Source organism: Mobula birostris, chromosome 12 (assembly GCF_030028105.1).
Source record: "Mobula birostris isolate sMobBir1 chromosome 12, sMobBir1.hap1, whole genome shotgun sequence".
In the NCBI taxonomy this organism is placed as follows: Eukaryota; Metazoa; Chordata; class Chondrichthyes; order Myliobatiformes; family Myliobatidae; genus Mobula; species Mobula birostris.
Genome location: NC_092381.1, coordinates 112,452,061 through 112,465,167, shown reverse-complemented (window position 1 = coordinate 112,465,167; position 13,107 = coordinate 112,452,061). Strand labels below are relative to the sequence as shown.

The 13,107-nt window shown below is 45.1% G+C and overlaps 1 protein-coding gene across 2 annotated transcripts in view; it reads left to right on the top strand.

Annotated features, from left to right (window-relative positions):
- coq8b (coenzyme Q8B) overlaps nucleotides 1–6,662 on the top strand; it is a 93,638-nt gene extending 86,976 nt beyond the window's left edge. For both annotated transcript variants that reach the window (XM_072274502.1, XM_072274503.1), the window contains exons 14-15: nucleotides 1,637–1,723; nucleotides 5,835–6,662. In XM_072274502.1, coding sequence (XP_072130603.1) covers nucleotides 1,637–1,723; nucleotides 5,835–6,149 — 402 coding nt within the window. In that variant the 3' untranslated portion in view covers nucleotides 6,150–6,662. The remainder of the gene's footprint in view (nucleotides 1–1,636; nucleotides 1,724–5,834) is intronic.
- The last annotated feature ends 6,445 nt before the right edge of the window (nucleotides 6,663–13,107 follow it).

Sequence of the window (13,107 nt, the reverse complement as noted above, 5' to 3'; positions counted from 1 at the left end):
AGGCAGGTAGACAAACAAACAGAGAACGTGAGTTGTGGAGCTTGTGAGAGTGAATACAAAGATGTGTCAGTGATCATTTCTGTGTTGTGGTGAGTGAAGTTATCCACACCAGTTCTGGAGCCTGATGGTTGAAGGGTAATAACTGTTCCTGCCAGCCAATCTGAAGGTTGCAGGTTCTAACCCAATCTCAAGCCTATAGCTGCTATTGCAATATGCAGAAATGTATCTATTTAGGAACAGCAAGAGCCCATGCACAGATATATCTGCATTCCCTTTATCTCTTTCACCAATCAACTTCCCAGCTCCTTACTTAACCCTCCCCTCTCCCAGTTTCACCTATCACCCTCCACCTTGTACTTCTTCCTCCCCTCCCCCGACCTTCCTATTCTGACTTCATCTCTTCACTTCCAGTCCTGAAGAAGGGTCTCAGCCTGAAACATCGACTGTTTATTCTTCTCCATAGATGCTGTTTAGCCTGCTGAGTTCCTGAGATTTTATATGTATGTGTTGCTTTGGATTTCCAGCATCTGCAGATATTTTCACGTTTGCTGTCTTTAAAATGTATGATAAGGTGGGCTCTTGACCTCATAGTCTACCTCATCAAGGCCTTGTACCCTATTGCCTGCCTGCACTACACTTTCTCCATAACTGTAACACTTTATTTAGACTGATGAGATGAGGTGATGACATGCAAAACAAAGTTTTTCACTGTACCTTGATGCATGCAACAGTAGTAAACTAATTTACCCATTTTAAATCGTAATAACAAGAGATTCTACAGATGCTGGGCATCACGCTCAAAATGCTGGAGGAACTCGCCTGGTCTCACCTATCACCTGTCAGCTTGTATTTCTTCCATTCCCCCCACCTTTTTATTCTTGCTTCTGCACCCTTCCTGATGAAAGGTCTCGGTCAGAAGCCTGAGAGAGAGAGACCCTGTTGGTCAGGGTCAACAATGGATGTTGCATCCTGGCTGTCTAGATACACAAGCCAGGGCAGTACGATATGGAGAGCAAGCTGTTACCCATGTAGCAAGCTCCCCTCTCCACACATCTGATGTCAGTCAGCATTGATGTCAGGACTGCTTTAGGGATTCCAGCTCCAGATTTTTCCTTCAGAGTTTACTCCTGAAGCCTTTCCCATGAGCAGCTATAGCTGCAAGCCAGTGGAGGTTTGAGATCACAGTTTTCCTTCTCCTAGATGAGCTGCCAACCACAGCTGACAAGTGCCATCTGCCTAAAGCAACTGGTTTTAAGGTGCCAGTAATCTGCCCTTGCCCCTTTTCATGTCAGTAGAAACAGCTCCTTTGGGCTTGGGAGGCTGTTTGAGATGCACATCATTGGGAGCATTGGCTAGGTAGTGGGAGCTTATCCCCATTACCACCCCTGGCTATAACAACCTTAAGGAACTAAGTCTGTTTATCCACTCCATAGATGCTGCCTGACCTGCTGAGTTTTGTGTGTGTTGCTCAAGGTTTCCACTTTCTGTATTTTTTGTGTCTCATGTTTAGAAATAATGAAGTAGTGTTCATGAGTTCAAGGACTGTTCAAAAGGGGGCAGGAGACTGTTTCCGTAACACTCCTTAGATGTCCTGGCTCCAAACTCCAGCAGTCTTATTTTCCCTTTCTCCCCCCAGGTGATCCGAGCAGCTGCTGACGGTGACCGAGGGAAGGTGCTGCAGAAATCTCGGGATTTGAAATTTCTAACTGGATATGAGACAAAGGCAAGTCTGAGATTAGATTTGTGGGCGGGGAAGACGAACAAGACAGGTAGATCCAGTCAGGAGTCTGTCGAACACATCCACGCAAAAAGAAGAGAAAGGGAATTTTCTTTCTACCGACGCATAAACTCTTTTTGGGCTTCCAGCTGGGTCCAGTTGTCGATTTTAATGGTCGTCTCGATGACAAATTCCGCATCTTCATCAGGAATGATTCCTAAGTATGTCTAGACCAGTGGTATATATACTCAACTCCCATCGTCTGTCCCTCCTATTGGTTACTTTCAAAGTTTCAAAGGTACGTTTAATGTCAGAGAAATGTATACAATATACATCCTGAAATTCTTTTTCTTTGCAACCATCCACGAAAACAGAGGAGTGCCCCAAAGAATGAATGACAGTTAAAAGTTAGAACCTCAAAGCCCCTCCCCAGCTCCCCCCTCCCACACACAAGCAGCAGCAAAGTAACAATCCCCCCTCCCCACCAGCAAAAATAGCATTGGTGCCCACCTTTGAGCACTCAAGTGTACAGCAAAGCATCCATAAAGACACAGACTTGCAGTACCCCAAAGACTACTCATTCACCCAGTATTCAACATACCACGGGCTCTCTCTCTCTCTCTCTCCCTAATAAGGGAAAAAAAGAGGTGTCACAGTTTCATTGCGAGAGGGGAGATATAATAATCAACTCACTGATTTATGATGTTAAATGTCCGTTGCATCGCTTTTTTCCAAGGTCTGTGTCCAAAGAACTCGGGTCTCTGGGCACACAGCTAGAGATCTTCCATCTCCCAAACACACTGATTTCCTGCAGAGGGACCAACCTCGAGTCCGCCCACCTCCAGAGACACAAAATCCTGAAACTCCAAAGTTGTGCTAATCTTCTAGGCCATATCCTCGGTATATCAAATAACGGCCAGTCATGAGACCCCAAGAGCGGGTCCCATTCCTGCAAAGATCGAAAGTCAGCATGTAACTCCAGGTCAGGGTCTTCAAAAGAACCCTGAAAGAGAAAAATCGAGATATTAAAGATAGAAATAGAAATGTTCCCAAAGATGCAAGCAAATGAGTCGCTGTTAGGCACCATTGTCTCGTCAACCAATCAGGTTTCTGCTGCCCCACCTTGTTTGAAATCATATTCCAGTTCTTACCTAGAGCGAGACCTTCCTCTTTATTAAAATTGTTATTCTCTAGTCTTAGTTCAAAGGTTTCCCTCACCAGGCAGTCCCAAAAGTCATTGGCACGGCTCACTACTTTTGTACTATTGAAGTCAATCCTGTGGTTATTGTGAATGCAGTGTTCTGCTGCTGCTGATTTCTCTGGGTAACCCAAATGGATACACCTCCTGTGCTCCTGTATACCTCAGTGGAATATGATTTTAAACAAGGTTGGACAGCAGAAACCTGATTGGTTGAGGATTAATCAATCAGGAGGGACAGATGACTGGAGTTGCGTATATATATACCACCTGACTAGACAAGCCTAGCCATCATCCCTGATGAAGATGGTGGAGTCTGTCATCGAAAAATCAGTAAAAATTGATACCTGTACCTGGCTGGAAGCCCGAGAAGTGTTTATTCATCATATATGCCAGGAAAGCACTAAGTGCTTTGTCCTTCCACTCAGCATTAACCTTAAAGGGCTGGGGATAAATCTGATGGAAATTCGCAAACTGCTAATGTTGAGTGCAACAACATATCATCACGTCATACAGCTCAGAATCAGACCATCAACCAATCCCCCTCTCCAGTCATTCACACTGATCCCACAAATTATTTCTCCGCACGTTCTCCTCTTCCTAATACTCACCCACTCATTCAGGGCAATTTACAGAGGCAAATCAGCCAACCAACCTGCAGGTCTGCTCGGACGTGGGAGGCAACTAGAGTACCCACAGGGTGACAAGAACAGCATGCAAACTCCGCGTGGACAGCACTGGGGTCGGGGCTGAACCCAGATCTCTGGTGTGGTGAAGCTGCAGCTTGGTGAGCCAAGCCATTGTGTGAGCCCTTGACCTCAAGTGGCATGGAGCTGGGGGGGAAGAAAATCTGAAAAAAACCTGCAGATGCTGAAACACCTGAAATAAAAACAGAAAATGAAGGAAACCCTCAGCAGTTCAGGCAGCATCTGTGAAAGAGAATATGTTCACACTTCAGGTTAATGACTTTTCCTTTCTCTATAAGGTGTCACCTGACATGCTGAGTTTTTCCATATCTGTTGTTAGGTTTTTTTTGGCAAAGGAACCAAGTTGAGAGGTAGATAATCTATAATGTAATTTAGTGTCTGAACGGCTCAGAAGGGCTGACTGGCCAGTCAGTAGTATAGAAGTCAGCACGATACGGTTACAGCTCAGGGCATCAGAGTTCGGAGTTCATCTCCTGCCGCTGCCTTGAGGAGTTGTACGTTCTCCCTGTGAACGCATGAATTTCCTCTGGTTTCCTCCCACAGTCCAAGGACAGACGGTAAATTGTCCCGTGTAGGCTAGGGGTTAAATAGGTCGGTTGCTGGGTGGTGCAGGTCAGTAGGCCAGAAGGGGCTGAGTGGCGCTGTATTGTTAAAACACAAGTAAATAAATCATGGTTCTGTTACGATATATAGGTTATGACCAAAGGAAAAAATTGCTGGGGTCACTCAGCACTATAGTGCATGTGTGGCTTAAGTGCATCAAAAATTAAACCTACAGAAATGAACGAAAGCAGTGAAAAGAAAACTGCCAATATATACAAAAAGACAGATACCAGAAAATACAATAACAGCTCCATATCTTGTCCTAGAAGCTTCAATCTCGCTCTACCACTGAAAGCAAGCTGCCCCGTTTTTGAGGCAAAAGGACATTCCATCTTTAATTACTCACAAAGTTAACGTAAGACTACACATGAATCAGAATATGATGCACCCCACGATCATATTACAATATAGGCAGAAGTGTCTATCTTAAATACAGTGTACAAACAACATATACATACTTCCATCCCCATCACTAAAGAAGTGGTATACTCTGCCATGTATGGTAGAAAGGCACCATAAAGCCGATTGGGGAAGACATCAAAGTGCAACACCAGCAGATTGACAATGCAACGGTGGTGTGTGGCTGTGTGTAAGAGCGCATGTGTACTGAGCACTTTCCGTCCCAGGCTCAGTGTCCTGTGCACTGCTGTCCCAAGCACAGCTCATACATCATCTGGTGATGTGATGGCAGTTTGTCACCACATTAGCAAGTCATTATGGGGCTGGAGTGAGATTGGGGGTAAATTATTGTGTTGAGTTTTAGCAGGTTTGCCCTTCTGATGCCCCTCCTGGGGTGGTTTGATAGCAGGGAGTTCTCGGGGTTGGATTACCCCATCCCAGAGATACCTCAAGTACTGACAGCTGGAGGGAGGGTTTCAATCCGTTTGTTTATTTATTTATTGAGCTAAGGCACAGAATAGGCCCTTCCAGCCTTTCGAGCCGCGCTGCCCAGCAACCCTGATTTAATCCTAGCCTAATCACAGGACAATTACAATGACCACTTGATCTACCATCCGGTACATCTTTGGACTGTGGGAGGAAACCTAGCACCCAGAAGAGACCTACGCAGACACGGGGATAACGTACAAACTCCTTACAGGCAGCGGTGGGAATTGAACCTGGGACGCTGGTACCATAAGGCGTTGTGCTGACTGTGCACCTTTATCATGAACATGACCATCTTATGTCTGCTTTACAGCCACTGAGCTGCTTAACGACTGTGAGTGAGAATGATCCCAGGAATGAAAGGAAAGGGTTAGCGTATGAGGAGCGTTTGATGACTGTCAGTCTGTACTCACTGGAGTTTAGAACAAGGGAGGATCTCATTGAAACCAACCAAACATTGGAGGGCCTAGTTCAGGGCTTCCTAACCTGGGGTCCCTGCAACCTGCAATGGGATTGGTCTGGCATAAAAAAGGCTGGGTACCCCTGGCTAGATAGAGTGGGCGTGGAGAGGATGTTTCCAACAGTGGGGAAGTCTAGGACCAGAGGGCACAGACTGAGAATAGGAGAAAGAGAACATTGGTGGTATGATTGCATGAACTTGCAGGGATGGGAGATTACTGTGCCCCAGTTCTCTGATCAAGTCAATTTGTTGTGCTGTTTCCAGGTCTTCGAGGATGCTCACGTTGATGCTGTGATGACTCTCGGGGAGGCATTTGCTCAGACCCAGTCCTTCGACTTTGGGTCCCAGGACACCACACGTCGAATCCAGAGGCTGATCCCAGTGATGCTGAAGCATAGGCTGACACCCCCTCCCGAGGAATCGTACTCGCTCCACCGTAAAGTGGCTGGCTCCTTCCTCATCTGTTCCAAACTGCAGGCAAACATCCCTTGCAAGGAGATGTTTGACAAGATCTATGCTGAGTACTTCAACCAACTGGAGGAGGAGCCATTTCAGATGCAGCATCCGTCGGTGGCCTAGGTTCAGAAGAACGGTTTGGGAGCTAGGACACTGATTAAATGTACTCTTTACAGATGACATTCCTATTGGTGGATTCTGAGCACTGTAAGTGGAACCTGACCAATCACGTTCCTTCCACTGTGACCCTCGTCCGATGGAGTGTTCAGCTGCAGGTGGTGGCTTGGTTTATTGTTTACTTCCTCCCTAGCCCTGAAAACTCTTCCAATGTGTACGTGAACATTGACCACCAAGTTCATGAGTCTGCAGGAATGCTATTTTTAAAATAAATTTGTCGTATGTGGGAACTAATATTACTTTGGAATATTTGTACTATCAAACAGGAGAGTATTCGTTGCCTTGGGATGTCGTTTTTATTATTTATTACATGTACGTCAGAACATTGAAACATACCAGTGAAGTGCATCATTTTGCGTAAAATCAAATCCGCGAGGATTCTGCTGGGGCAGCCCGAATAGCATGCCCACAGGTTATTAACCCTCACCCCAACCTTTACGTATGTCTTTGGTCCGTGGAGAGGAAACTGGACCACTCGGAGGAAACTTGCGTGATCACGGGGAGAACGTCAGAATCAGGTTTAATATCACCAGCATATGTCGTGAAGTTTGTTGTCTTTGTGAAAACAATACAATGCAATACATAATAATAGAGAAAAAAACCTGTGAATTACAGTAAGTATATTTAGTTAAGTAAGTATAGCAAAAATGGAAATTAAAAATAAATAGTGAGGTAGTGTTCATGGGTTCAGCGTGCATTCAGAAGTCAGATGGCAGAGGGGAAGAAGCTGTTCCTGAATGGTTGAATGTGTGCCTTTAGGCTCCTGTACCTCCTCCCTGATGGTAACAGTGAGAAAAGGGCAGGTTCTGGGTGATGGGGGTGCTTAATGATGGACGGTGCCTTTTTGAGGGATTGCTCTTTGAAGATGTCCTGGATACTACAGAGGCTAGTGCCCATGATGAAGCTTACAACTCTCAGTAGCTTCTTTCAATCCTGTGTAGAAGCACCCCCTCCCAATCCCAGATGGTGATGCAGCCAGTTAGAATGCTTTCCATGGTACATCTATAGAAATTTGCAAGTGTCATTGGTGACATCCCAAATTTCCTCAAATTCATAATGAAGTATGGCTGCTGTCGTGCCTCCTTTGTAACTGCATCGATATGTTGGGTCCAGGTTAGGTCTTCAGAGATATTGACACCCAGGAATTTAAAATTGCTCACTCTCTCCACTTCTGATCCCTCTGAGGTTGCTTTGTGTTCCTTCGTCTTACCCTTTCTGAAGTCCTCAATCAGCTCTTTTGATGTTGCGTGCAACAGCACTCAACTGGCTGATGTATCTCACTCCTGTGCACCCTCTCGTCACCATCTGAACTTCTGCCAACAATAATTGTGACATCAGCAAAGTTATAGATGGCATTTGAGCAGTGCCTAGCTACAAAGTCGTGGTTGTTGAGAAAATAGAACAATGGGCTGAGCACACATCTCTGAGGTGCGCCAGTGTTAACTGTCAGCAAGGTGGAGATGTTATTTTCAATACACAAGCTGTGGTCTTCCATTTAGGAGGTCGAGGATCCAGTTGCAGAGGGAAGTACAGAGGCCCAGGTTTTGAAGCTTTTCCATCAGAACTGTAGGAATGATTGTGTTAAACACTGAGCTGTAATCAGTAAACAGCATTCTGACATGGGTATTAGTATTGTCCAGGTGATCCAAGGCTGAGTTACAATCCAATGAGATCATATCCGCTGTAGACCTATTGTGGTGATAGGCAAATTGCAGTGGGTCCAGCTCTGTGCTGAAACAGGAGTTAATTCTAGCCATAACCAACCTCTGAAAGTACTTCATCACCGTAGATGTCAGTGCTACTGGACGATGGTCATTAAGGCAGCTCACCCTGCTCTTCTTGGGAACCGGTATGATTGTTGCCCCTTTGAAGCAGGTGGGAACTTCCGACAGTAGCAGTGAGAGGTTGAAAATGTCTTCGAATACCCCCGCCAGTTGGTTGGCACAGGTTTTCAGAGCCTTACCAGGTAACCATCAGATCCTGCCACCTTGCAAGGGTTCACCCTCTTGAAAGACAGCCTGATATCGACCTCCGAGACTGAGATCACGGTTTCAAAGCGAGGATAATAGGCATTGAGCTGATCTGGAAATGAAGCATCACTGCCAATCATGATGTTGGGTTTTGCTTAGTATGAAGTAATGGCCTGCAAACCCTGCCAGAGTTGACATGTATCCGATTCCACCTCCAACCTCATTCAGAGTTGTTTCTTTGCTCTTGAGATAAACTCTGTAAGTTGTACATTGTTTTCTTGTATAGTCCTGGGTCAGCAGACTACAAACCTCCAGGTTCATCCACAGCTTTTGGTTTGGGAATGTATAGTATGTCTTTGTAGGCACATACTCAACCACACAGGTTTTAATGAAGTTGGTAACAACTGCAGCATACTCATTCAGATTCGAAGATGAATCACTGATTACAGTCCAGTGGACTGATTCAAAGCAGTCCTATAGGCACTCCTGTGCTTCCCTTGTCCATACCTTCTAGGTCCTCACTACTGGTGCTGCAGTCTTCAGTCTCTGCCTATACTCAGAGAGAAGGAGTACAGCCAGGTGATCAGACTTTACGAAGTGTGGGCATGGGTTAGTACGGTAGGCCCTCTTGATGGTGGTGTAACAGTGGTCCAGTGTGTTATTTCCTCAGGTACTGCAGGTGATGTGGTGTTGATAATTATTTAGTGACTTTATCAAGCTGGCCTGGTTAAAATCCCCTAAAATGATGAGGCAGGCGTCAGAATGTGTTGTTTCATGCTTGTTGATTACTTTGCTCAGTTCGACTAGAGCCTTGCTTGCGGACAATGGTGAGAATTGAATCCTGATTGCTGGTACTGTGATAGCACCACACTATCCGTGCCACCCAGATTAATAACCAGATATTGGTAATCGTTTAAGCCATTGACAGTCAGACTGGAGGGAATTCTGAAATGGAAATGCAGAAGTATTGGAAATGCTCAATGGGTCAGGCAGCATCTGGGGAGGGAGAAGCAGTTATTGCTTCACACTGGTGACCACCCAAAGAGAAACCCTTACTGCTGTTGTTCGGGATCCTGTGCCTGGAGTTTAGAAGAATGGTGGGGGGTGGGGGGTGGAATCTCATTGAAATACATTGAATATTCAAAGGCCTCAAAAGAGTGGACACGGAGAGTAAATTTCCTATGATGGGGGAGACTAGGACCAGAGGGCACAGCCTCAGAATAGAAGGACGTACCTTCAGAACAGATAAGAAGCATTATCTTTTGACAGAAAGTGGTGAATCTGTGGAATTCATTGCCACAGATGACTGTGGAGGCCAAGTCATGAGGTATACATAAAGCAGAGATGGGAAGGGTCTTGATTAGTAAGGGCATCTAAGGTTATGGGAAGATGTAACAGAGATTGATAGGTTCTTGATTTGTAAGAGAGTCAAAGGTTATGGGGAGAAGGCAAGAGGGATAATAAATCAGCCATGATAGAATGGTAGAGCAGACTCGATGGGCTGAATAGTCTGCTCGGTTCCTATGTCTTATTGTCTTTGGCCTTATGTAGAGCCAAGTCATTGGGTATATCTAAAGTGGAGCTTGATAGGTTCTTCATTAGACAAGGTATCAAATGCTGCAGGGAGAAGAAAGGAGAATGGGGTTGACAGGGCAAATGAAACGGCCATGTACAAATAGCGGAGCAGACTCTATGGGCAGCTCCTATGTCTTAAGGCCTTACGAAGAGCAGGAGCCAAAAGACTGCCCCTAAACATCAGAGAGCCCATCTCCCAGCCTCATTGGATGAACCAGTGAGGATTATGCACTCTTCTCTTTGAATTAGGAGGCACGAGAGAGATTCTGCAGATACTGGAAATCCAGAGCAACACACTCAGAATGCTGAAGGCACCCAGCAGGACATCAGCAACTATGGAGAGGAATAAACAGTTGACATTTCAGGTTGGAAAGGAAAAGGGGTGATGGCCGGTATGAAGAATTATGGATGGGGAAGGAATGGAGCAAGAACTGGTGGGTGATAGGTGGGTCCATGTGAGGAAGAGTACGAGATAGGCAGGTGGGGAGAGGAGAATAGAAATAAAGATGAACGAGAAGACATGATGAGGCCGGTGGGATAAGGGAGTAAAGGGGACAGAGATGAGTGGTTACCAGAAGGAAAATGGAGGGTCTATGTTAGATTGATCTTGGAGTAAGTTAAAGGGTTAGCACAGTACTGTGGGCCAAAGGGCTGTGCTGTCCTATGTTCATGCTGTGAATTAGGACCCATTAACTGCAGAATGAGAACGGCTAGCTCTGAGCTCTGGTTGACAGGCCACACATGATTCAGTAGCGTAACTGCACGGTGGGGAGGGGGTGGCTGTGAGTGAGTGAATGAATGTGCCAGAGCCTGTTTCAGCCTGGAGAGATTTTTATTAAAATACTCCTGATCTTGCAGAAGCCTGTCATCCTCCCCATCTGCACATTAATGCTCTTCCCTTCCAGTTAATAAACCTCCCCTTGTCCGTTTGGAGATGAAAGCATAGACTCTCCATTTTCTCCGTCACACTGTTAAAACTGCATTAAGATCCCACTGATTTCACACTCGAAGAAGCAGAATAATTGCAAATCTGTAGTGAACAGCAAATCCTGGAAACACTCAGCAGGTCAGGCAAGATATTACAAAATATTAACACATTGGCTAATCTTTGGATGCATTTTCAGTGGCCACTTTACTAGGTACACCTGTGCACCTGCTCGTTAATGCAAATATTTAATCTGCCAATCATGTGGCATCAACTCAATGCATAAAAGGCATGCAGGCTTGCTCAAGAGGTTCAAAGGATTCAAAGTACATTTATTGTCAAATTATGTATGCAGTATACAACCCTGAGATTAAAAAGACTATGAGAACGGTCGAGAGAACCACAGGGGTCTCCCAACCGTCCATCGGGGTCATTTATCAGGAGCATTGCATTTGCAGAGCCCGTAGAATTATCAAGGATTCCACCCATACATCCAGCATCCTCTTTGACTTTCTATCATCAGGAAAGGAGACTGCGATGCACAAAAACAAGAATGGTCAGGATGGAAAACCATAGGACCATAAGATATAGGAGCAGAATTAGGCCATTTAGCCCATTGAGTCTGCTCTGCTATTTCATCATGGCTGATTTTCCTCCCAGCCCCAATCTCCTAGCTTCCCCCTGTATCCCTTCATGCCCTGACCAACCAAGAATCTATCAACCTTTACCTTAAATATACGTAAAGACTTGGCCTCCACCGCTGCCTGTGGAAAAGAATTCCACAGATTCACTCCTCTCTGGCTAAAGAAATTCCTCCTCATCTCTGTTCTAAAAGGACAGCCCTCTATTCTGAGGCTGTGTCCTCTGGATGTAGACAGTTCCACCACAGGAAACATCTTCCACATCCCACACTATCAAGGCTTTTCACCATTCAATAGGTTTCAATTAGGTCACCCCTCATTCTTCTGAATTCCAGTGAATAAAGGCACAGAGCCCTCAAATGGCCTATGACAAGCCATTTAATCCTGGAATTATTTTCGTGAACCTCCTCTGAACCCTCTCCAGTTTCAGTACATCCTTTCTAAGATAAGCGGCCTAAACATTCTCACAATACTCCAAGCGAGGCCTCACCAGTGCTTTATAAAGTCTCAACATTACATCCTTGCTTTTATATTCTAGTCGTCTTGAAATGAATGCTAACATTGCATTTGCTTTCCTCACCCCAGACCAATCCTACAAATTAACCTTTAGGGAATCCTGCACAAGGACTCCAAAATCCCTTTGTGCCTCAAATTTTTGTATTTGCTCTCTATTTAGAAAATAATCAACCCTTTCATTTCTGCTACCAAAGTACATGACCATACACTTCCCAATACTGTACTCCATCTGCCACTTCTTTGCCTATTCTAATCTGTCTGTCCTTCTGTCGCCTCTGTTTCCTCAAAGTTACCTGCCCCTCCACCTATCTTTGTATTGTATGCAAACTTTGCAACAAAGCGATCAATTCCAAATCATTGACATAACTTAAAAAGAATCTGTCGCATCACAGACCCCTGTGGAACACCACAAGTCACCGGCAGCCAACCAGAAAAGGCTCCCTTTATTCCCACTGTTTGCCTCCTGCCAATCAACCACTGTTGATTTTATCCATGCTAGACTCTTTTTCGTGACACCATGGGCTCATTGCTTGTTAAGCAGCCTCATGTGTGGCACCTTGTCAAAGGCCTTCTGAAAATCCAAGTACACAATGTCAACCAATTCTCCTTTGTCTATCCTGCTTGTTATTTCTTCAAAGAATTCCAATAGATTTGTCAGGCAAGATTGTCCCTTGAGGAAACCATGCTAACTCCAGCCTATCTTATCATGTGCCTCCGAGTACCCCAAAACCCCCATCCTTAACAATTGACTCCAACATCTTTACAACCACTGAGGTCAGACTAACTGGCCGATAATTCCCTTTCTTCTGCTTCTCTTCCTTCTTGAAGAGTGTAGTGACATATGCAATCTTCCAGTCGACTGGAACCATTCCAGAATCTAGTGATTCTTGAAATATCATTACTAGTACCTCCACATCCTCTTGAGCCGCCTCTTTCAGAACCCTGGAGTGCACATCATCTAGTTCAGGTGACTTATCTACCTTCAGGTTTTTCAGTTTCACAAGAACCTTCTCTCTAGTTATGGTAATCACACACTTCATGCCCCCGTCACCTGAAACTTCCACCATACTGTTAGTGTCTTCCATAGTGAAGACTGATGCAAAATACTTATTCAGTTTGTCTGCCATTTCCTTGTCCCATTACTACCTCTCCAGCATCATTTTCCAGTGGTCTGATATGCACTCTCACCTCTCTTTTACACTTTGTGCATCTGAAGAGGCCTTTGGTATCCTCTTTAATATTATTAGCTACCTTTGTAGTCCATCTTTTCCTACTTT